The sequence below is a fragment of the Astyanax mexicanus genome, chromosome 1, assembly GCF_023375975.1.
Source record: "Astyanax mexicanus isolate ESR-SI-001 chromosome 1, AstMex3_surface, whole genome shotgun sequence".
Taxonomy (NCBI): Eukaryota; Metazoa; Chordata; class Actinopteri; order Characiformes; family Acestrorhamphidae; genus Astyanax; species Astyanax mexicanus.
The window spans coordinates 107,847,501-107,871,965 of NC_064408.1; the positions used below are offsets into that span (position 1 = coordinate 107,847,501).

General features: G+C 35.4%; 3 protein-coding genes across 11 annotated transcripts in view; 1 reads left to right on the plus strand and 2 right to left on the minus strand.

The window, feature by feature from the left end:
- zgc:101569 (enoyl-CoA hydratase) overlaps positions 1 to 11,611 on the minus strand; it is a 28,200-nt gene extending 16,589 nt beyond the window's left edge. Inside the window, exons 1-6 of one of the 7 annotated variants that reach the window (XM_022680097.2) lie at positions 11,307 to 11,548; positions 10,343 to 10,507; positions 9,110 to 9,207; positions 8,119 to 8,263; positions 6,969 to 7,118; positions 5,747 to 6,431 (exon numbers count right to left, since the gene is read on the minus strand). In XM_022680097.2, the coding sequence (XP_022535818.2) occupies positions 6,193 to 6,431; positions 6,969 to 7,118; positions 8,119 to 8,263; positions 9,110 to 9,207; positions 10,343 to 10,507; positions 11,307 to 11,454 (945 nt within the window). In that variant the 5' untranslated portion in view covers positions 11,455 to 11,548 and the 3' untranslated portion in view covers positions 5,747 to 6,192. Of the gene's footprint in view, positions 1 to 3,205; positions 3,591 to 5,746; positions 6,432 to 6,968; positions 7,119 to 8,118; positions 8,264 to 9,109; positions 9,208 to 10,342; positions 10,511 to 11,306 lie in introns of those variants that run through there. The other 6 variants (XM_022680087.2, XM_007260048.4, XM_049463869.1 and 3 more) reach the window with 6 other exon arrangements.
- A 1,353-nt stretch (positions 11,612 to 12,964) lies between these two features.
- On the plus strand, positions 12,965 to 17,195 carry si:dkey-197c15.6 (putative nuclease HARBI1). Of its 2 annotated transcripts, XM_022680076.2 has the most exons (3): positions 12,965 to 13,236; positions 14,067 to 14,851; positions 15,993 to 17,195. In XM_022680076.2, exons 2-3 carry the CDS (start codon positions 14,089 to 14,091, stop codon positions 16,385 to 16,387), a joined length of 1,158 nt encoding a protein of 385 aa, XP_022535797.2. In that variant the 5' UTR covers positions 12,965 to 13,236; positions 14,067 to 14,088; the 3' UTR covers positions 16,388 to 17,195. The 2 variants fall into 2 exon arrangements, with proteins under 2 accessions (XP_022535797.2, XP_007260111.2); XM_007260049.4 differs by having other exon boundaries at positions 12,967 to 14,851.
- Positions 17,196 to 18,628: 1,433 nt separating this feature from the next.
- Positions 18,629 to 24,465, minus strand: part of ptprh (protein tyrosine phosphatase receptor type H) — a 71,708-nt gene continuing 65,871 nt past the window's right edge. For both annotated transcript variants that reach the window (XM_049463888.1, XM_049463886.1), the window contains 5 exons: positions 23,925 to 24,062; positions 23,705 to 23,827; positions 23,185 to 23,345; positions 19,641 to 19,776; positions 18,629 to 18,982 (listed from right to left, as the gene is read on the minus strand). In XM_049463888.1, the coding sequence (XP_049319845.1) occupies positions 18,836 to 18,982; positions 19,641 to 19,776; positions 23,185 to 23,345; positions 23,705 to 23,827; positions 23,925 to 24,062 (705 nt within the window). In that variant the 3' untranslated portion in view covers positions 18,629 to 18,835. The remainder of the gene's footprint in view (positions 18,983 to 19,640; positions 19,777 to 23,184; positions 23,346 to 23,704; positions 23,828 to 23,924; positions 24,063 to 24,465) is intronic.

The window sequence follows — 24,465 nt, forward strand, 5'->3', positions numbered from 1 at the left end:
CTTTTATTATATATATATCGCTTTCATTATATATATATATCAGCTTTCATTATATATATATCAGCTTTCATTATATATATATATCGCTTTTATTATATATATATATATATCGCTTTCATTATATATATATCAGAGTTTATTATATATATATATCAGCGTTCATTATATATATATCAGAGTTCATTATATATATATCAGTGCTATCCTTACTTCCTTTTCCTGATGATTTAATTTCCTGTTCCTATTTTTCCCCCCAAGCTAGCTGCTGTTGTTAAAAAAACTTATGGAGTGTTATTTGTAACAATATCATATAAATAAATGAATAAAGAAATAATTGCTTAAAATGTTAAATAAATATTTAAAATGAGATTTAATTAATTAAAAAATAATTAATAATTAGTTTCCCAAATCCCTATATTTCCCTATATATATACGGAAAAAATAATTAATAATTAGTTTCCCAAATCCCTATATTTCCCTATATATACATATATAGGGAAATATAGGGATTTGGGAAACTAATTATTAATTATTTTTTCCGTATATATATAGGGAATTATAGGGATTTGGGAAACTAATTATTAATTATTTTTTAATTCCTATATGTATATATAGGGAAATATAGGGATTTGGGAAACTAATTATTAATTATTTTTTCCGTATATATATATATATATATATATATATATATATATATATATATATATATATATATATATAGGGAAATATAGGGATTTGGGAAACTAATTATTAATTATTTTTAATTAATTAAATCTCATTTTAAATATTTATTTAACATTTTAAGCAATTATTTCTTTATTCATTTATTTATATGATATTGTTACAAATAACACTCCATAAGTTTTTTTAACAACAGCAGCTAGCTTGGGGGGAAAAATGGGAACAGGAAATTAAATCATCAGGAAAAGGAAGTAAGGATAGCACTGATATATATATAATGAACTCTGATATATATATAATGAACGCTGATATATATATAATAAACTCTGATATATATATAATGAAAGCGATATATATATAATAAAAGCGATATATATATAATGAAAGCTGATATATATATAATGAAAGCTGATATATATATAATGAAAGCTGATATATATATAATGAAAGCGATATATATATAATAAAAGCGATATATATATAATGAAAGTGATATATATATAATGAAAGCTGATATATATATAATGAAAGCTGATATATATATAATAAAAGCGATATATATATAATGAAAGCTGATATATATATAATAAAAGCGATATATGTATATAATGAAAGCTGATATATATATAATGAAAGCTGATATATATATAATAAAAGCGATATATATATAATGAAAGCTGATATATATATATAATGAAAGCTGATATATATATAATGAAAGCTGATATATATATAATGAAAGCTGATATATATATATATAATGAACGCTGGTAGACCGTCCCCGGCTCGGGGAAAGTGAAAGCAGCTCGCGGGCCGGTGCTTTTTTGCCACCTTCGCCCCCTGACACTTTAAAGCCAGTCCGAGGCCGGTCGCGCTGCACCTCCGTGGAGAGAATGAGCCGCGCTGCCTGCCGGTGGTCGGCCTCCCCTGCGCGAGGAGCTGCGGCCGGCTGAACCACAACGCCACCTTCAGTCTCTCAGGCTGACTGTGCGGACCACCCGTTTACCTCTTAAAGGGTCTTAACAGCTTTCGTTATATATATATATATATATATATATCAGCTTTCATTATATATATATCAGCTTTCATTATATATATATCGGCTTTCATTATATATATATCAGCTTTTATTATATATATATCAGCTTTTATTATATATATATATATCAGAGTTCATTATATATATATCAGAGTTCATTATATATATATCGGCTTTCATTATATATATATCGCTTTTATTATATATATATCAGCTTTCATTATATATATATCAGCTTTCATTATATATATATCACTTTTATTATATATATATCAGCTTTCATTATATATATATCGGAGTTCATTATATATATATCGGCTTTCATTATATATATATATCGCTTTTATTATATATATATCAGCTTTCATTATATATATATCAGCTTTCATTATATATATATCAGAGTTCATTATATATATATCGACTTTCATTATATATATATATCAGCTTTTATTATATATTTCCTGTTTGGCTTGCCATAATATATATATATATATATATATATATATATATATATATATATATGTATATATATATATATATATATATATATATATATATATATATACATGTGTATATGTATATATATATATATATATATACATGTGTATATATATATATATATATATATATGTATATATATCCTCATAGTTCAATGTGTGTACTGTCATGGCATACATCCAGTAAAAGTGTTGCCTTATGACAACATATTTTGAAATAACCAACTGAACCCCAGCACTGTGGAAAAAATGTTATTCCTAAATAAAAACTAAATTACACATGTACATAACCACGTCCATTAAATATGTGCCCCCTGCCCCTTACACAAGCACCTTCACCTTTATGAGCATACATTTCTTTCATCAAATTCTTCCATATCCCCCATGCAGCATATCTACATGAGCCTTGCCTATGGAAAAATAGGCAATGGACTAGTGATACATGTAAACATGTTACAACCCCTGCTTGGAAAGATGTGAATAATAGTGAATAATATAATTTTAAAATTTGGTATATTAACAGATTAATAACATGGTGAAGGGAAAAAAGCAACAATGTGAATGCAATTAGAATTACAAGTGTAGTTTCTCCAGTGTGCCTTTTCAAGGTACATTCTAAGTGTATTATATATTAATTAAAAATATATTACAGTTATGTCTTTTAATATAATGCATTAAATTATCCAGACATCAAAGTATTCTTCCATTTCCTTTTTTTCAGTTTTTATTTAAACCTCAAATGTCATGTAAATGCACTGGAACAGGTTTAAAAACTGTAAAAAGACAAAAAAAAACGCCCCTCGTCCTTTAAATACACAAAGCACTTTCAGGTTTTGCCCACCAGGTGCCGCTGATGTCCACTGTGTTATGAAGCTCCGAGTAATGAACCTTTTTTCGATACAATTAGGAAAAAGGCTTCAGTGCTTCAGAAAGCCTCGGTTTGCCATCACTAGCAGGGTGTGAAAGGGTTAATTAGTTAACTTACCTGTCTGTGTTGGATGGTCAGAAGCAGCAGAGCTGTAACACAGTCTTCCAGCGGTGATTAAACTCAGCTCCTCATATCGAGCCAAGCTGCTCCTTAATCTGAAGTGTCCATTCACCACAAACCTGAAAGCCCTGAGCGCCATGAACTGCAGCCTATAGATACAAGCAGCTGTTAAATAACTCACTGATTTCTGTACTAATAATCTGTCAGAAGCCCTATCGACACTTCATAATTCACTTATTTACATATAATTTAAATTATTTATTTAGGTTAACACGCAATATTAAACGGTTCAAAATAAACACCTTCAGTTTAACTTTGCAGAAAAAAGCAACAAAAATAGTTGAAGCCAGGCATTGTGAGCTTCTTTAACAAAAGACAAAATAAAAGCCTCTCCAAAAACAGATACAGAAACAGCAGCAGCAGCAGCACAGTCAGAGCTAAGGTATAGCACTACCCACATTTCTGCTGACCACTAGAGGGAGCCCGCGAGCGAGTCCAAAATGAATGGGAGTGAATAGAGCTAACCGGCTAAAAACCCAAATTAAAAATAGTACCGAATTACTTTTCCACAATATCCCTTTAATTTTGGGACGTAGAATAAAGTATTTTGCAAAAAGAGCAAAGAAAACAGAGCTGTATGCTTGCATTTCCCTCCAGTACGCAGGTGTTACCCAGTAAAGGCGCTAGCACTGATGCTACAGTGAGCTGATTGGTTGGTGTGAGCTGATGCAGGAAGGTCAGTGTAACATTTAGTAGTTTATTTTCTGACTGTATCAAGCTTAATTCGAAAACAGAAAATTGTGAATAAAACTTGTTTTTATAAAACATATTTTTTCCATTCAGTATAGTTAATAATTATTTATATTTTCATTTCAGCCTTTCGCAAACAGAATTTCAAAAAAATGTAAAAGTTTTAACTTCTCATGATTTTCAGATTTGTCCATTTTTCTGGTTTGTAATACACATCTAACGTTATAATACAATTTGCAATAGGAAAAGATTTTTTTTTTTCATTTTTCCTGAAATTCCGAGGGGTACGGGTGTTCCAAAAAAAGCCAAGCCAACTTAAAAAATTAATGTTTAAATGTTAATCATGTATTTAATGTAATAACAGAGAACAGACTTGTTTTTCTAAACCATTATCCAGCAGCCCATTTTTACAGTTTTAAATGTAGGCTATTTTTGTTACTATACTGTTTATGATCTAAAACTAAAATATGATTCAGGGCTTGTGTGCAGCTTTTACCCCATTCCTTACAATTTAATAACTGTATTATGTTGTAAACTCAAACAATTAAAAAAAGTTGTTATTGCCAAATAGAATACTGTGCTAAATATATGCAGCTTTGGGAAAAATTAAGAGACCACTTCAGTTTCTGAATCAGTTTCTCTGATTTTGCTATTTATAGGTATATGTTAGAGTGAAATAAACATTGTTGCTTTATTCTATAAACTATAAACATTTCTTCCAAATTCTAAATAAAAATGTCATTCAGAGCATTTATTTGCAGAAAATGAGAAATGGCTGAAATAACAAAAAAGATGCAGAGCTTTCAGACCTCAAATAATGCAAAGAAAACAAGTTCATATTCATAAAGTTTTAAGAGTTTAGAAAGCAATATACTTGGTTTTTAATCACAGTTTTAATATTGGCATGTTCTCCTCCACCAGTTTTACACACTGCTTTTGGATAACTTATGTCACTCCAGGTGCAAAAATTCAAGCAGTTCAGCTTGGTTTGATGGCTTGTGATCATCCCTCTTCCTCTTGATTATAAAATCCAAGAAACTCATCATTTTTAGGTGGTCTCTTATTTTTTCCTGAGCTGTATATATACAGCAATGCATTTTTTTCTAATCAATGTTCTGAATAATAGAATAGTAGATTAAGTATTGGCTTTTCCAAGCCAACTTAATTAAGAAATAATGGCTAGGTGTAACTGTTCATAACAGGAATTTAACTGAATTATACGAGTGCTTGGAATTAATTGCTCATTAAAAAAAATTGAAATATTATTGTAGTCTAATAATTAAACATTTACTAATTATTGCACAAAGCATGCATATATTGGATCCATTAATTATATCACTGAATGTTGACCACGAAAAATATAAGGCATCTATATATTAAAATATAAAAAATATATGGCATCTATATACTATTTATAAAGGAAATAAAAGTACAGAAATGCTTGGACATATCATTACTTTGTGGATAATTAACATATTTCCAGCTAGACTTGCATTTCGTGCAGTAAACATTTCCCGTGACCATGCCATGCTACCCATCACACAGCGAGTGGAGCTGTCCTCTTTCATAGGATGGTAAGAAGAACTCTGTGACGTCAAGGATGATATGTGACGTCATAGTCGCAGCTATGAGATATGGCTATTGTCTTTCCTAGCAGGTCTCGGAAGTGAGCTAAATTCTCAATCCAACTTAAATTGTGCGGCAGTTACATTCTGTTAGCTGAGGTTGGGCCGTAGTGAGCACACATGTCTGGAGCAATGAAGGAAATAAAGGCCAGACAGCCTAAGATGAGTTTTGCACAGTTTTTAATTACTGTAATTTTAATCACAAAAGAAAATAATTTTTTACATTCATTCGGTTTCTTCATTTGTGAATACAATGCTCCCTCTAAATTATATGCACTTTTAAACAGAACTATATGTAGTTTTCTGTGAATTACTGCTAACATCTTTTAGGAAAATAAAGAAAAGAAAACAGCTGCTCTTGAAATACATCACAAACAATCAATTATTGATTGTTTAAAGGCCTCAGGTTTCCCCACTAAAACACTGCTCACCTTGTAGATAAATCTTGAGTGATGCACACAGTGATTGTAGCAATTTCTTTAAAAGGTAACATTATTACAATTATCTACTTGAAGAAGTGAAAACCGGCCATTACTGACACAGTTATGCAGGGATTTCTCTGGAATTAACCATTATTACAATCGATTGCTGTTTGTTATCTGGGACATACTATTTCTGGTCTGGTTCAAAGAACTTTCCACCTCTACCGGTGCCAGCAGCGAACCTCCCTGCTCCTTTGACAGATTCAGCTGCAATGATTGGCTGGCCACGATCCATCTCAAACTGCATAGCCTCAGTAAAGGAGGAGGAGTCAAAAGTAGAATGGTAGGCGGAGTTGCAGTCAGCGCGGAGACAGAGCTGAGGAAAGGAGCTGATCTGCTCAGCAAGTTCAACAGCTGCCTGTAAAGCTGACAACACACACACACACAAACACACGCACACACAGAGACACACAGAATAAGAACTTTTTTTTGTGGTGTAATTACAAATATTCATTCACTAGGTTAGGTACTGAGAAAATATTACTACAGAAATTATAACACCAAGAAACTCCTGGGAATTTTGCATGCAAGTTTTGAGAGCATTGGGTGACAAATTCTTATGCATCCTCGAGCATCTAGAAATCACCTACCTAAAGGTGCAACCACTGCTGACAAAACATAAAATTGAATATTCAGTCCATAGAAAATCATAGGTCATCATACTCAAAGCTAAGAGATGGTCACATGGGTATAAGCTCTGTAGCAGCAGGTGGCAGAGCAGTTAGACTGTGTTTTCTGGAGGGATAAAGCACCACTGAATCTTTACAGGACAGGTTGGAATGTTGTTTTATCGTCTAATCCTAATAGTTTTATACTGAAACCAATCAAATCCTCACAGCAATGCTCTAGCATATACTGCATGTAGTGTATATACTATTTTAAAGGCTCATTATGTGCTAATACCTTGTCCATCTGGCACAACTCTGTTTGCCAGTCCAAATGCCAGGGCCTCCTGAGCTCCTACAGGTCTTCCAGTGAGAATAAGATCCAGAGCACGGGAAAGACCGATCAGCGCCGGTAGACGCACTGTACCTCCATCAATTAGTGGCACACCTAGTAGGGCGAAGCAGACAACAAGAGAGCTGTGTGCCAAAATGTACCATAGTAAGTATGGTGAACCATTCACGAAAAAACATCACTGTAAAAAACACACATTCACAAAATTACAGTACCTAAGCAGAAATACAGCCCTCTTTGCTACTTGCTTAAAAATATTTTCTTTTCTTTAAAAATAAATTCTCTTTTCCCAAAATTCAGCCTTCATTTGTTCCTTTTAAGGGTAATATGATATGGTTTTAATTAAACAGGTCAAGAAGAGGAAATAGAACAGATTAGTGGAAGGCATTACCTTTTTCAGGACCAACACAATATGTCAGCATAAGTGATGCAATTCTGCATTACTGGAGCACAGAAAAATAATCAAGAAGTATATTAGAAGATATAAGAGCTGAAACAGAATGGATGGCCACCTGATCACTGGCAGTTCTGGTGGATGAGGTACATGAAAGCAGCACTGAATTAAATGCTCTCTATTTAGTGCAAACAGGAATGGACTTAGCCGTATGTTTCTCATGCTTTAAATAATATGCATTTGAAAGATTTATTAGAAATTCAGACCATCACATTGGGTGGGGGCTCCTATTCTCAGACTACTGACCATGTGGTGCTGATGGGATTTGAACTTGCTCTCAACATCTTGCTCTCAAAGAACAGGCAGTTAGACACTTGCAGCATTCTAGTACTGTGAAGCCATGTACATATCTGCTGCCAAGAAAGGTCAGAAAAGTAAATTCCCTTTGAAATTGTTCTGTTTTTGTGTAGTGTAATAACACACCTCTAGGTGCAACAAATAGGTGGCTGCTGATGCTCATCAAGTGGAGATTTTAAGAACATCATAAGTTTAAATCCTAGCAAGGGCTCAACACTTTTTGTTTAGTTATTGTTAGAAAGTCACACTTGTGTGTAAGTTGTGAGGTATTAAAACAAAAATTCTACTGACAAGTTCCATAATGTAGAGATCAAAAAGAGTATAAGGAAAGTATGACCATTTTACCAAATCTGCGGCAGAAAATTCCAAAAATGGCGCTTTCTTCCACCACTCTGATATCTGCCAAAAGGGCCAGCTCCAAACCACCGGCCACTGCATAACCGCTCACTGCTGCAATCAGTGGCTTGGAGAGAGTCATACGAGAGGGACCCTGCACACAAACAAGGCAAAAAATGTTTTAAGTTGTCATGTTCATTCCAAGATTCAGTGATGCGCATCTCTCTCTCTCTGTGGATTTATACTTTACATTAAAATTCTAGAACCTGCTTAATGTGTCTTCCTTAACATATTTCTTCATTAAATAAACTAACTTAGTAAAGTAATAGTAAAGACTGATTTCTTCCAAAAAGCAGAAATGGTTGTGGTCCTCATGCCTCTGAATATTCTTTTTTTAAATAAGTTATTTAATCAAATTTAATTGCCAACAATTATGTTACACTGTCTCTGTGTGAGACATGCACCACTGTTTAACCTTATCTATTTTTCTCAATAAACTGTATACTGGTACCTTTTCCTTCGATTTACTTTAAAGGAAGACTACACTACGATTAGACCTTTTTTTCAATGAGCTCCACCTAAATTTGGGGAGTGTAATATAATGGTGTAATATACTTTTACATCACTGCAGGAAATATAAATTGTACTATGCGCTTCCCTTTGTGGACAGCTACATTCTTCACAAATGTGAAGTTACACACTGTTACACAACTCTCACGAGAGGTGTCGAGCAGCTCCACCAAAGTAACATAGTGCAGCAATCTGTCCTGAAGTTGCAGTAGTAGAGATGACATTATCTCTACCAACAAAGTCATTTTGAAGCGATTATTTTAAGATACAATTGTTATAAACGTTCCTTTAACATTTCCTTTTTTGAGGGCTGAAACTTTGTACTGGTTCACTGCAATATTCCATAACTGCTACTAGGTTGCTCATCTGGCAATGAGCTGCATTAATAGCTAAACTATCAAAGATCAACCAAGGTTGCCCGTCCTCTTACCATTGGACCAGGACCTTGAGTAACATCTTGCACCAACTTGAGGGAATCAGGTCCTGTGGAAAGTTCCTTAAGATCTAAGCCTGCACAGAAATATCCTCCTGGGCAAAGATTAAAATAAGGAGTAACATTAAATAAACATTTTATACATAAATGGAATAAGAAAAATAGAACTGCATGCAAAAAATTAATTAATAGTATTAAAATGAATAGTATTGTATTGTTTTTTGTAATGGGCACTAATGCAGAGAAAAAAAAGAAATTATGAATTCTTAAATGATCCAAAGAAATGTCTTAAAATTCCTGTGCATAAACCTCCTATTCTCCTGCACTCATTACCCAGAACATACTCTGAAACATTCCTAATGACAATCAGATCTGGTGATTTGTTGGTTATTACATCATCTGAACTTCTTTATTCCTTAAACCGCTCTATCACTGAATAAGTGATGGTCTCCTCATCTCCCAAGCCATTGGCATCAAATTTTATTTTATAAAAATGTCAATCGGCTCATTTGTGATCCAGTTTGTTAAACAGGTTTGTTTCAAGGAGATTTATTGTCTTTAACAACACATGTGGTACATTGTTGGTGCATGTCTTGCTGGCGCATCTGTGACCAAGACAGCAAGTCTTTGTGATGTATCAAGAGCCACGGTATCCAGGGTAATGTCAGCATACCACCAAGAAGGGCGAACCACATCCAACAGGATTAACTGTGGACGCAAGAGGAAGCTGTCTGAAATGGATGTTCGGGTGCTAACCCAGATTGTATTCAAAAAACATAAAAACACGGCTGCCCAAATCACAGCAGAAATTAATGTGCACCTCAACTCTCCTGTTTCCACCAGAACATAAATTATTGTGCTCTAAAACCAGGTGTTTCAGTTTCATTGTCCAACTCCTGCAGAAACTGTAGTTGTGTGTGACTGCACTTCAGCAGTCTTGTTGCTAGGTGGTTACTAAGGTGATGTTGGATAGGAGTTGGTTCCTGAGGTATTGCCTTTGGTTGCTGTTGTACATGTGTTGGTTGATAAAAAGGTTTTGTTAGGGAGGCAAAGTTAGTCAGTTGTTAGTCAGTTGCAAAAATGTTGCTAAGTGGTTGCTATGGTGCTGTTAAAGGTGTCTATAGGTGGTCGCTAAGGTCTTGCAAGTCAGTTGCAAAAATGTTGTAAAGCATTTACCAAGTTGTTGCTAGGTGGTTACTATGCTAAGCAAGGCATTCCATTTTAAGTTACCCAGTCCATGCAGCACAGCCACACTGAGGGTATCATCCTGGTCAAAGGCTGAAAGCTCCTTGATTAACCTAAAAGCAGTCTCCCGGTTTACTGAGTTACGCGCCTCTGGACGGTTAATCCCCACAGTGACCACCACACCCTTCCTCTCTGTGACCACTGTTTGACCTGCTGCAATGGAGATGAAAAAGAATTGACTTAATTCATTACAGATCAAATTCTGAAAATCATAAAAAAAGTGTGTGTATCTATTTTAAGCGTGTATTTATTTTATTGTTGATGATATGGCTTACAGCCAACAAAAATCCCAGCCAACCCAAAAATTAGAAAAATATATAAGACCAGTTGGTACTTTTGGCAGTGTGGGCAGTGTGCCAAGTCCTGCTGGAAAATGAAATCCACATCCTCATAAAATTTGACTTTTGACTTGATATAACACAGTGGACCAACACCAGCAGATGACGTAGCTCAACACACCATCACTGACCATCAATAAATCAGTAAAGTCCAAAGTCAGTGCAGATCTCCTACCAGGAGATTTTACAGCACTTCATGCTTCCCTCTGCTGACTTTTATGGAGAGGCGGATTTCATTTTCCAGCAGGACTTGGCACACTGCCCACACTGACAAAAGTACCTATTGGTCTTATATAATAATCTAATTTTCCAAAACACTGATTTGTGGGTTGTCATTGGTTGTAAGCCATCATCAACAATGAAATAAATAAAGGGTTAAAATAGATCACTCTGTGTGTTATACATCTATATAATACATGAGTTTCACATTTTGAACTGAATTACTGAAAGTAACTTGTCATATGACATACTTTATAATAAAACTTTATGATTATGAACCATTATATATTATATTGGAGCACTTATGCCCCTGCAGGAGAAAAAAATAGGGAGGAATAAGTGCATAACTGGTAGAAAAAAAGAGAATGTATTTATTTGAGCAGGTTAGTTACCTGTCTGTGTTGGATGGTCAGAAGCAGCAGAGCTGTAACACAGTCTTCCAGCGGTGATTAAACTCAGCTCCTCATATCGAGCCAAGACGCTCCTTAATCTGAACACGGAGTTCCCATTGACCACAGACCTGAAAGCCCGGAGCGCCATGGACTGCAGCCTGTATAAGTCGAAGTATAAGTATAAGTGGGCTGCCAATGTGCTGCTGATGTTTAAGACAAAATAAAAGTCCCTCTAATAACAACAGCGCATCAGATAACACTTTATTATAGGCCAAAGTTGACTGGTCTGCAAGGGGAAAAGAAATTGAGCTAAAGTCTGCCCCCACTGGCAAACCCTGTCATAGGATGGGAATAGAAAATACATTTTAAATGTTATTTTAAAATAAAAAAATAAATGGAAAATACAAATTAAACGTAATTGTATCGTTAAAGAATAATTTGATGTAACTAAACAGCCATTTAATAATTACATTTGGGAGCAGGGCTGGCACATTTGTTTTATATTTTCACACAAAGTGTATGAATATGAATTGCTTGCTTAAACATTTAACTACACTGGTTAAATATATATATTAAAGAGATATTTCTTGTTTATTTGTTTGTTTTGTTTTTGTTTTCCACCAGTTTTTGTAATCTTGGGTTAACATTTTGCCACTCATTAATTTATTAACTTCCCTAAAGATACAGAAATCTTTATACTATTTGTTTGACAACATAAAATAAAAAAACATGAAATCATTAGCTAATAACAATAACAAGCTAGCACAAAAAAAAAAACGTTTTAAAATCTTAGCAAGTGAAATGTTTAAGGCATTTTTAAGGCAATAATTTTTTTTCTTCTGATAAGATAATAAGTTTTTTCTCCTACTCAGTGTACTTGTAAGATTTTTTGCTTATTTTAGGAATTATCTTAATCAGTCTTACTTAGAATGTTCACCTTATTTTAATAAACTTAAACTCAAAATAAGCTTAAAAACTCACCTGATCAATCAATTAATAATACTGCCCCACCCCTAAACCCATATATCACCCAGTGCCTCTCCCAAATTTGAGCTAAGTCAGGGAGTGTAGTGTCACTTAAAGCCTTACTTTACTCATTATGAGACTTTGTGACTGCTTATTTTAAGAAATCTTACTAAGAAAAATAGTAAAAAAATGTGTGCTTTCCACATTGGCATATTTTGTTTTGCTCAAAATGTTTTGCAGTGTGTTAAATGCTTCGATACCAGGGCTCCAAATATTCCCCACCACCTAAAATAAAATAAAATATTCCAGTAATTTTTTTTCTTATTATTCAGTAAACTGCTATCTCATTATTTTGAGATACTATTTCATTATTTTGAGAAAGTAAGTCATTATTTTGAGATATCTTATTATTTTGAGATAGTAAGTAATACTTTTTAAGTGATTAAATATGTAGTGGGCACTTTTGGAGACACAGAATAAGTTGAGTGGAAACTGTGTGAGTGAGCCTTTTACCCATCTCCCATTGTGCTTCTGTCCCCTGCACTTTGTGTAATGTGGTACTGTTACAAATTAACGATTAGTCGACAATGAAATTTATAGTCGACAATTTAAATAAACTAAAATCGACTATTCGGCTATTCGCTGCAGCCCTAATAAACAACCACTTTTATGTAGATGTACAAACAAAAAAAAACAGACTGGATTAAACCTGTTTCAGGTCGTTCCTTGCTTCAGGCAGAGAGGGCGCTAGTAGGAAGAAGAAGGCAGAATCCATCGCGTTCCGCTTCTTCGCGGGCATGCGAATATACACCAGCAAACACGGATAATAAAAGGTACAGCGGCGTTTTATTGTTGTGGACTTTAACGCGAATTAACCTCCAGTATCCAGAGGATGAGGAAGAGCTGCTGCTGCTGCTGCTGCTGCTGCTGCTGCTGAAACCAGTGAGGGATATAGAAGCTCCAGGTTTACTAACAATAATAACCACAGCCACATTAAGAGTCTTATTAAACGCGTAGAAAGAGTAAGAGTTGCTCATTGTCCCAGTGATTTATTTGATAGTCATAAAATCACTGGAAGGGTTTTATTTTTTTTACTTTTTTTTTAACTGGTAGCTAACACGGTGTTATTGACGAATGTCTGTGTTGTGTAGAGTTGTGCTTCCCACTGATATGTGCTTCTTTACGGCACTGCGCATGCGCAGCATTTGTTTTTCTAACGTTTTAATGATTTTTAATGTTATTGGCAGCATTAAACAACTAATTTAAATGTTAAAAACCCTCTAAATATCAGTTAAAAATAACACTGGCAAGTTAAAAAATATTTATAATAATAAACTATAAAGCTATAAAACTATACTTTTTCTAATCACGTATATGACCTTAACGTTTTAACCCTCTATGGCAAACCACTGTTTGATTACACCATTCCTTTAATTTTTGTAATGTTATTTTTTGTCACAAAATATCAATATCAATAGTATTAATAGTAATCAATATCATTTGTGTTTTAGTTGTTGCATCAGGATAACAGCTAGACCATATTTGTTGGGAATAATTGCTAAAGCAGTGGTGGTGTTTAAAAAAAAATATCTATGCTATAAAGGGTTAACTTTACCTGATACAGTGAACTGGCCTATCCTCATATCCTACCTAGGCTTCTGCTGAGAGTTCTTTGTTTGTTTGTTTCTAATATGATTTTTTATTTTTTTGTATTTTTACCTTTTTAAAAATTAAATTCTACTACTAGGGAAGCACGGTTTGACAAGGAGCTAAAGCAGGGAAATTCACTTACAGCTGCTTTTAAACTGCTGTTAAAATGTCTTTCGGGGGAGCAGTGTGGCTGGCTGTGCAGGAGGACCTGTACAGAGGGTTTAGTAGCGGATACGACCATAAAAATTCCTCCAGCAGCAGATCCAACATCTCCAGCAGCTCCAACAGCAGCAGCACTGAGGAGTCCAGAGGTATCCTGGGCCGCATGGATGACTACTTTCTTTCCCAGTGTTTCCATTCATCTCGAGCCTGCCTGGCCTTTCTGATCGACTACGTTACATCTCGTCTACAGAAGGATGTGTTCAGACCAGTCAGCGACTCTGCCTCAGTAGAAGCCATGATTTTAGCCACGCTGCACTTCTGTTCACATGGGTTTCTACCCAAGAAAATCACAGACCTGCTGGGGCTGGACCAGCTAGCTGCAGCTGAGGGGGTAAACCTCATATCTAAAGTCCTGGCGGACATGTCCCACAGCTTCATCACCTTCCCAGGCAGCTATGATGACCGTATGGGTGTAGCTCAGGGATTTAAAAACATCAGTGGCATCCCAAACGTGGTGGGAGTCCTGGGCTGTTTACATGTAAGAGTGACACCTCCTCCTACTACTACTACTACTACTACAGAAAGCCTCTACCTCAACCCTCTGGGTTACAATTCAGTGATGATGCAGATCATCAGTGATGTGGATGGAAATCTGCTCAGTGTTGAGCAGTGTTGTCCTGGGGGCACTCTGGAAAAGACTGTTTGGGAAAAGTCCAACATTTACCAGGAGTTCATCAATTTCCAGCATGGCCAGACATGGCTTGTTGGTGAGTAGATTAGCTAACTACATGTATTACGCATTGCTTTAATACACATTTGGGCCATTTCACCAAGTCAGTGCCATTTGCTTGTTGTAACTCTTCCAGGCCCCTAAACAGGCCAGGATTTTTGTCAATTGTCTGCATGAAATTACACCACTAAATCCTGAGAATTGCTATTCAAGCATTGCATGAAAAGCTTTCATGTTTGATAAGGAACATTAATGAAAAGCATAATTGTAATTGTAATAGAAAAATATCTAGTGTCAAAAGATAATGAATAAAATCATTAAATTGTGTCTTGCTGAACTTAATTTTAAAATCAACATTTTCTTGAATACAAATCAAACAGTTCATGTCCTCCAAACCTTTATTTTTGTTAAGTTTGTCAAGTTCTTACATCTTTTTGCAAACCTTCAGAATTTGGGCTGAGGTGTAGAAGTGCAACAAAAGTTAACATTTGGGCACAAGATTCAGAAAAATCTGACTTTTATTTTGAGTACTTATCAAGTGATAATTCTAAATAAGCAATAGTAAGTATGCATAGTGCACAATGCATAGTAAGACAAACACTCTTAACAGAGTAACATTAGATGTATTGCCCTCAAATTAAATAATTTTTAAAATTATTTAAATAAAATAAGTTTTAGTTTCTTGCAGTGCATTTCACAATATGCTGTTGTCACCAGACTGGTCATTATGTTACAAATACAAATTCATGAAAAAAAGAAACCACACATTAAACAATGGTAATATAGTGGATATCACATACTCTTCATAATCTTGCTAGTGATTCTTAGCTCTTTGTTTTGAGTGTACCTCTGAAAAATCTCGGTTTGAAGGGTCATGTAGCCCTATCAGTCTCCCTACCCCTCCAGCATAACAAGAAACAGGACACCCTACCCCTAGATGTTAATACAAGAAACAGGTGGGTAGGATCTATTGATAAAATTGTAATGATACGATGTATCACCATATTAATATATTTATCCTACCCCTAGTCATAACATTTCAAAAATCTAAGGAAAAATCCTGCTCAGGATTACATTAGGCACATTATTTCATACATGCTTGGTATGCACCAAATATTGTATGACATATCTCCAATAAATAACACATACTCTCTTCCTCTTGTACTTTTTTTTGCAAGGTGGCAAAGGTCTGCCTCAAAGTAGGCACATGTTGACTCCTGTGCAGCGCACTCAAAGCAAGACCAGTGCAGCCGAACGTTTCAATGCTGCTCATTCTGCGCTCCTGAGCTCCAATCAGCACGTTATTGGTTGTCTGAAAACCCGTTTCCAGTGCCTGCACGGACTTGGAGCTGTGCAGGACAACAAGCTTGAGCCATTCAGCCGTATTATCACAGCTTGTTGCGTGCTTCACAACATCTATAAGAAATTCTCTGTGCCACTACCCAGAGAGCCGGTGTTGGAGCCTCTACCCCCAGTTCAAGTGAGGAAAGAAGGGGAGGAGAAATCCTTTTGCTACATGGGAGAGACACAAGAAGACATGATAGAAATGTGTTTTGGTAATGATGGAGATTAGCAGGTGCAGGACCAGAAAAAGGACATCGAGGAGAGGAGCAAACAAACTTGGGTCTGTTAAAAGGATTTTGCCAAATGTGTTACAGATGGAGGACGGGTGTGTATTTTGGGTCTGTTTTGCTAAAAAATAAATAAATAAATACTTTGGACAAAGTGGACATGACGTAGTAAAAAATCATCTCCATCTCACCCAAACGAGGTGATATAAGAAGAACAGATGCTGCTTTTATAGAGCTCCATGCTCCTCACAGTAGTACAGAAGTAGCTCACACAGTTGCCTTATTTCTATTAGGTCACAATTAAACTGATTTATTGTTTCTATAGGTCTGCTCAAATTGTGATTCTGATTTCACTATGTGAACCATAATAGTGTGAAATGCAGTTTTACACATATATAGGAATATTTTTATTTAAGTCAATGCAGTTGCAGTAACCATTATAGAGACAGCAGTTGTGTGTTACAAAAACGGAGCATGTGGACACCCATTGCACTATGCATCCATTCTGCCATTCACAATATAAACCTTTCATCAGGTATGGCTATACTTACTGTTTATGTTAAAAAATAAAAGTATTATGCATCTGTAATGTTAGCAGAAATATATCATATAAAATATGTTTAAGAGTATAAACCAATCTTTACATTGCTACCTCTTTTGCCTTTTTTTAAGTACAATAACACAGTGGCATTGTTGCTGTATTTGTTGTCAGAAACTTTTGATAGACGTTTGTGAGCAGTAATGGTTACATTGGATATGGATGAATTCATTTTTGTAGATAAAGGTAGTATAAATGAGCCTTGAAGATAACTTTGTGCGTAGTTTTTTTCCTGTCAATATTTCTGCTTGATTGCTAACAGACCTTCCCGAAGCTGATTTTATTTTAGTTTTTTTTATGTTTGAGTCAAGAAAAAAAACACAGATTTAATACAACATAGAACAATTGATTTTTTTTATTTCATTCATAGCAATAAATCAAAAATAAGTTACTAATAAATTAACATTTTCTAAAAAAAAAAAAAAAAAAAATTTTTTTTTACAAAACTTTAAAAGGAAAGCTTTACAATTGTGCAAGCATGCATGGTGATCAATTCATTAAACATAAGAACACATATTAGTAAGTGCATCTGAACTCTTTCTATTCACAGTGCTTGGGTACTTTTAAAAAGTCAGGACATTCTTCCCTTCTTGCATCATTATTTAGAACCATAATAAGTAGACTGATACAATAATTATTTAGTCATTCATGTATGTGCCACAGTTTTGTTTAAACACAGGCGTAATTTAATGTATCCAATATGTGTCATAGGAATATGATAGAATGTCCGGAATAGACTTCAGACGTATGTTGTAGTACCTGTTAAAAGAGGCCTTTTTTATCATGATCATTGATCAGTGAGCACAACTTCCAAACTTTAAAGTGAATCCACCCCAGGTCTAGTGTCTCTGCTTATTGGTTGCAGTGTAATGTGTAGCTCCCTCCATCCTCCATGTTTAAATCAATGGCTGAACTGCACTTAGGGCATAACACATGTAGTAACACATGTAGTAACATGACATTGCAAAGACTGTTTTTTAGTGTAAAAATGTCTTTATTTTACAACGTTTCTAACTGTTGTTTGTCTTGCTGCCTTGCATTGCTGTTAGCCAATCAGAAGCGATATGTTTGCATGTATGAATTGTCATGCCCACTCCTCCAATACATTACATTACATTTGGCAGACGCTTTTGTCCAAAGCGACTTACAATATTGAAGTGCAAATAATAGAAGAGGTTAAGTACAAAAATAATAGAAGTTAAAAATAAAGCATCTATAGATAGGGCCTTAAGGAGGTCAGAGGGAAATAATGGGATAGAGGAGTAGAGAAGAGGAAGAAGGAGATGAGGTTAGAATTAGTTAGTTTGTTAGAGGTGTTAGGAGAGTAAGAGCTCTTTGAAGAGCTCTGTCTTCAGGAGTCTCTTAAAGATAGCGAGAGATTCTCCTGATCTGGTAGTGGAAGGTAGTTTGTTCCACCATTGGGGAACTCTGTATGAGAACAGTCTGGATTGCTTTGTGTGAGTGTTTGGCAAAGCGAGGCGACGTTCATTGGAGGAGCGCAGCGGCCGGGAGACAATAGACTAAAGCAGCATTATACCGGAGCACTTTTTTTTTTTTATACAAAAAACAGCTCACATGGCATTGATTCATACTAGAGACCACAACTAGACATTTTAAAATGAATGAAAAAACGATGGAATGAGACTTTTAAGATATTAGAATGATTGTAGCTTTCGTTAAAAGCACAAAAGCTGAAAAATGTTTTTATTTTGACCAACAGAATGATCACAGTTCCAGTTGGTGGATATTAGTATAATATTTAGAATAGAATGTATGGATCTGGGAAGCTAAATATGTGGAAAATAAAAAGCCATTGCTTACTGTAAGCCAACAATGATTCTCGTGGATGTATTTAAACAGGGCTGTTTCCACTACACTGTCTTAAGACCATAGAGTTTGCATAGATCATATCTGAATTTTCATATATAGGCTCCGGGATGAAGTCCTCCTTGGGCTGCAGAGAATCCATGATGCACTGGTGCAGGAACACATACTGAGACTGTGGGAAAAAGAGATAAAGAGCAGTGTTGGACAAGTTTTTGGTTCCCATTCACAGGAAAAGTCACTGAAACTGAACTTTACCCACTCCTGTAAATATACAGTTCTAGAACAAAATAAGAGGCCACTTAAAAATGACGAGTTTCTTTGATTTTATCAAATTAAAAACCTCTGGCATATAATCAAGAGTAAGATGGAGGATCATAAGCCATCAAACCAAACCGAACTGTTTTTGAGTTCTGTACTGAATGTTTGCACCAGGAGTGGTATGAAGTAATCCAAAAGCAGCGTGTAAGACGGGGGGAGGAGAACATGCCAAGATGCCTGAAAAGTGTGATTAAAAGCCAGGGTTATTCCACCAACTCTTGATTTCTAAACTCTTAAACTGTATGAACTTGTTTTCTTTGCATTATTTGAGGTCTAAAAGCTTTGCATATTTTTTCTTATTGCTGCCATTTTTAATTTTCTGAAAATACATGCTCTAAATGACTATTTTATTAGTTTATAAAATGAAACAACAATGTTCATTTTACTCAAACATATACCTATTAATAGCAAAATCAGAGAAACTGATTTAGAAACTGAAGTGCTCTCTTATTTTTTTCCAGAGCTGTCTTTGTACTACTGTATTTGTATTACTGTACGTGTTTTTTCCCTACCTCAGTCTGCACCATGAGAGGCCGGTTAAGCCTCATGTGATGCACACAGGCAGCAATGTTGACCGCTTCTTCTTTTACCAGCTGCTGTAGTAATGTATCCAGAGCAATCAGAGTGCCTGTCCTGCCCACTCCAGCACTGCAGGCACACAAATACCATCACAAACATGACATCATATAATGATTAATATACATGGCTGCACTATGTTGCATGTACACTACCGTTCAAAAGTTTGGGGTCACATTGAAACGTCCTTATTTTTGAAGGAAAAGCACTGTACTTTTCAATGAAGATAACTTTAAACTAGTCCTAACTTTAAACAAATACACTCTGTACATTGCTAATGTGGTAAATGACTATTCTAGCTGCAAATGTCTGGTTTTGGTGTAATATCTACATAGGTGTATAGAGGCCCATTTCCAGCAACTATCACTCCAGTGTTCTAATGTTACAATGTGTTTGCTCATTGGCTCAGAAGGCTAATTGATGATTAGAAAACCCTTGTGCAATCATGTTCACACACCTGAAAACAGTCTAACTCATTACAGAAGCTACAAAACTGACCTTCCTTTGAGCAGATTGAGTTTCTGGAGCATCACATTTGTGGGGTCAATTAAACGCTCAAAATGGCCAGAAAAAGAGAACTTTCATCTGAAACTCGACAGTCTATTCTTGTTCTTAGAAATGAAGGCTATTCCATGCGAGAATTTGCTAAGAAATTGAAGATTTCCTACAATGGTGTGTACTACTCCCTTCAGAGGACAGCACAAACAGGCTCTAACCAGAGTAGAAAAAGAAGTGGGAGACCGCGTTGCACAACTAAGCAAGAAGATAAGTACATTAGAGTCTCTAGTTTGAGAAAAAGACGCCTCACAGGTCCTGGCATCTTCATTAAATAGTAACCGCAAAACACCAGTGTCAACATCTACAGTGAAGAGGCGGCTACGGGATTTTGGGCTTCAGGGCAGAGTGGCAAAGAAAAAGCCATATCTGAGACTGGCTAATAAAAGAAAAAGATTAAGATGGGCAAAAGAACACAGACATTGGACAGAGGAAGACTGGAAAAAAGTGTTGTGGACTTGACCAGATCTGAACCCCATTGAGCTGTTGTGGGAGCAGCTTGACCGTACGGTACGCCAGAAGTGCCCATCCAACCAATCCAACTTGTGGGAGCTGCTTCTAGAAGCGTGGGCTGCAATTTCTCCAGCTTACCTCAACAAATTAACAGCTAGAATGCCAAAGGTGTGCAATGCTGTAATTGCTGCAAATGGAGGATTCTTTGATGAAAGCAAAGTTTGATGTAAAAACAATGTTATTTCAAATACAAATCATTATTTCTAACCTTGTCAATGTCTTGACTCTATTTTCTATTCATTTCACAACGTATGGTGGTGAATAAGTGTGACTTTTCATGGAAAACACAAAATTGTTTGAGTGACCCCAAACTTTTGAACGGTAGTGTACATTGGCATGCTAAAATTCAAGGGATAGCAGAGTGTGACGTGAAATACTGGGAAGAGCGAGGCCTGCTAGTGCTCGCTAGATATATGGGTCATTCTATTTTCATTATTCACAATTTTACATGCCTACCAGGAATTTATCATAGTAGGCATTACTACCCAGAGTGGACAGTGCAGTGGGCAGTATTGATCGTGACCGGTGACTTCTGGCTAGAATTGTCCATGCAAACAGAGAAGAATGTTTTGCCAGAAATCACATCCAGATTCAATGTAGGAGACACATTATGCATATCCCACATGTCAGTGCAGTATTATTTTGTTTTCACTGTTTTAAAAAATATATATATAAAATTATAAACCAAATATACAATACCAAACGTTTGTACACACATTCCCATTAATGTTTGTTCTTAATTTGTATTATTTACTATATTGTAGATTAATATTAAATTCTTAAAAGCTATGAAGGTCTATAATATGATCAAAATTAGGTAGAGTTGGAGTGCAGAGTGAAGGAAAAGCAGTTAAAAACTCTAAAACTCATTTAAGACAGCTGGAGAACCATTTCATGTACTGTTTTATTTTGTTGTGTTTTTTGTTTGTGCTTTCTGGGTCGGTCGAAGGAGGATGAGTTCCTCTTAATGAGCCTTGGTTCCTCCCAAGTTTTCTTCCTCTTAGGCTGCGTTCAGAAACTTTTGCTACTCCTCCTCTCCTACCCCTCCTTTCCTACTCCTCCTCTCCTACCCCGGAAGAAGGTGGAGGAATCGAGGAGAGGAGAGGAGAGGAGGAGGAGGAATGGAGGGAAGGAGCTGTAATTGGGGAAATGGGACAGCTGATCCCTTTTAGATAGGATGTTGACTACCGTTGAACTGAGCCAATCACAACGCTCACTTTCAGCACATGCCGGATACTGCCCAGCCAATCACAACTTCCCCATACAAAAATTAAAACGAGAAATCAATAAACACAACTCCAAATACTAGCATATTAAGCTTCAAAGTACAGCCTGGTTTGCTATTGATAAAGGTTGCATATGTAAATATTAAATTATTTTAATAGTGAAATATGATTTCATTGAATGTAGTAAAACAAAAAATAATTAATAAATAATAAATATAATAATAATTATTATATTTTTCATACATGTTGAAATGATGTGTATATGTACAACAACATGTTACATATAGGGTCATTAATATAGTTTTACTGAACATACAGCTTACCTAAACTAAACATTATATTACTGCTTTACTGGCTGTTTAATTAGATAAGGAACCTAGTTAATTAATATGTTTATGACGTATATTTGTGCGTTGACTTCTCCATTCCCGCGTGCTCTGTGGGCGTGGATGCAGTGATGTCATTAAAAAGCCTTAAAAGTCTTCCGGGGTAGGATGCACTGATGTACCCTCCGTTGGAAGCCTATTCGAGGCGGATTTTAAGCGGCTTCTTTCGTCTCCTACGGTATTTAGACAGGTGGCAAGATGGCGTCAAGAAATCAGTTTCTGGGTCACGGAGGAGAGGAGGAGAATCGGTAGGAAAAAGGAGACACTTTTGGGGTTTCTGGACGCAGCCTTAGTATGAGGGAGTTTTTCCTTGCCACTGTTGCCACTGTCATTGTGGTATCTCTGTAAAGCTGCTTTGTGACAACATTTGTATAAATAAAATATATATAAATAAAATTGAATTGAATTAAACTACATCATGGAGCTGACTGAGAGAATGCCAAGAGTGAGCAAAGTTGGCAAAAAAAACTTTAAATCAGAAGAGGTGTGTCCAATTTTTTGGATGGAACTGTATATAAATACAATTAGAATCGGCAGACAAAAAGGAACAAATATTAAATGTCAACTTTTAAAAATGTAAAACTTAAAAAAGGTATAAATTTGAAACAAAAATGAAAAGGCACATTGGATCTGGTTAGAAATGAAAAGTTCGAAATTCTCAGATATACATGATTATATAAAATTAATATTGGGTGTTAATGCTAGAAGTTTTAACTGTTAAGTAAAACTATTAACAGTGTTAATAATGATGTGTTTACCTGCAGTAAAACTATTAACAGTGTTAATAATGATGTGTTTACCTGCAGTGCACTACTGTGGGTCCTGAGGTTGGGAACCTCTCTATGTGATGCCGCACGAGCTCTCTGAACTGGATTAACTCATCTGTTCCTGCGGGAACTCCATGGTCAGGCCAGGCTGTGAAATGGAAATGCATCACTCTCCGTTCTTCAGAAGTGTCTTTCTACATACAGACACACAGAAAGAGAAGTTCAGTATTTAATAGCTACTAGCCACTTGTTTTTGTGATTGATTTGTTATTCTATTGAAAGTAAGTTCCATTTTCAAATTATTTTGTAGTCTCTAACCCATATTAATGAAAGGTATACAACTAGTCCTGTCACAGTAATTACATTACATGACTTCAGTAATCTTTGGTCTTAAAATAGCAATAATATTGTTTATGACAATTATTTCTTGAACAGTTATCATCAAAAAAAAAATAATAATAATATATATATATATATATATATATATATATATATATATATATATATAGAACAGCAGATTTCACGGTATAGTAAGTCTGGACATACAACTTACATTTCTAACAACAAACTCTCGCAGAGTCCAGCTTTTTTCTTTGTGCTCTGACTGAATAGTCACCAGCAGATTCCCATAGATGCAGGGAGTGTAATCCAGCGGCCAGTACTGTTCACATTTGGGCTGAAGAGAGAGAAAGGAAGAAATCAAGAAGGAATCTAAAGAGTCTAAAGTCACATTGTCCATTTTAGAACAGAGGTGTTTCTAGGAATGGACATACCCGTCCATTCTCCACACAGTTGGTCAGCATGACAATAGCTGTAGACTTCTGCTCCCACACCATTCTCCAGAAGTCGCTGATGGTGCAGGGGAGTGGACCCTGAGCAGCTATGTACTGCCTGCTGTTTCTATTGTACCCCTAAAACACACACAAACCATTCTTCAATAAACAATTCTACAGACCTAATAAATAATAACGTGTTTGAGAATGATAAGTTATATATATGCTATATAAGTTCTGGAAAAAATAAGAGACCACTTTCTGAACAGAAACTTCCAGTTTCTGAAATAGTTTCTCTAGTTTTGCTATTTATAGGTAGATGTTTGAGTAAAAATAACTTTTTTGTTTTATTTAAAAAACAACGGACAACATTTCTCCCAAATTCCAAATAATAATATTGTCATTTAGAGCATTTACTTGCAGAAAATGAAAAATGGCTGAAATAAAAAAAGATGCAGAGCTTTCAGACCTCAAATAATGCAAAGAAAACAAGTTCAGATTCATAAAGTTTTAAGAGTTCAGAAATCAATATTTGGTGGAA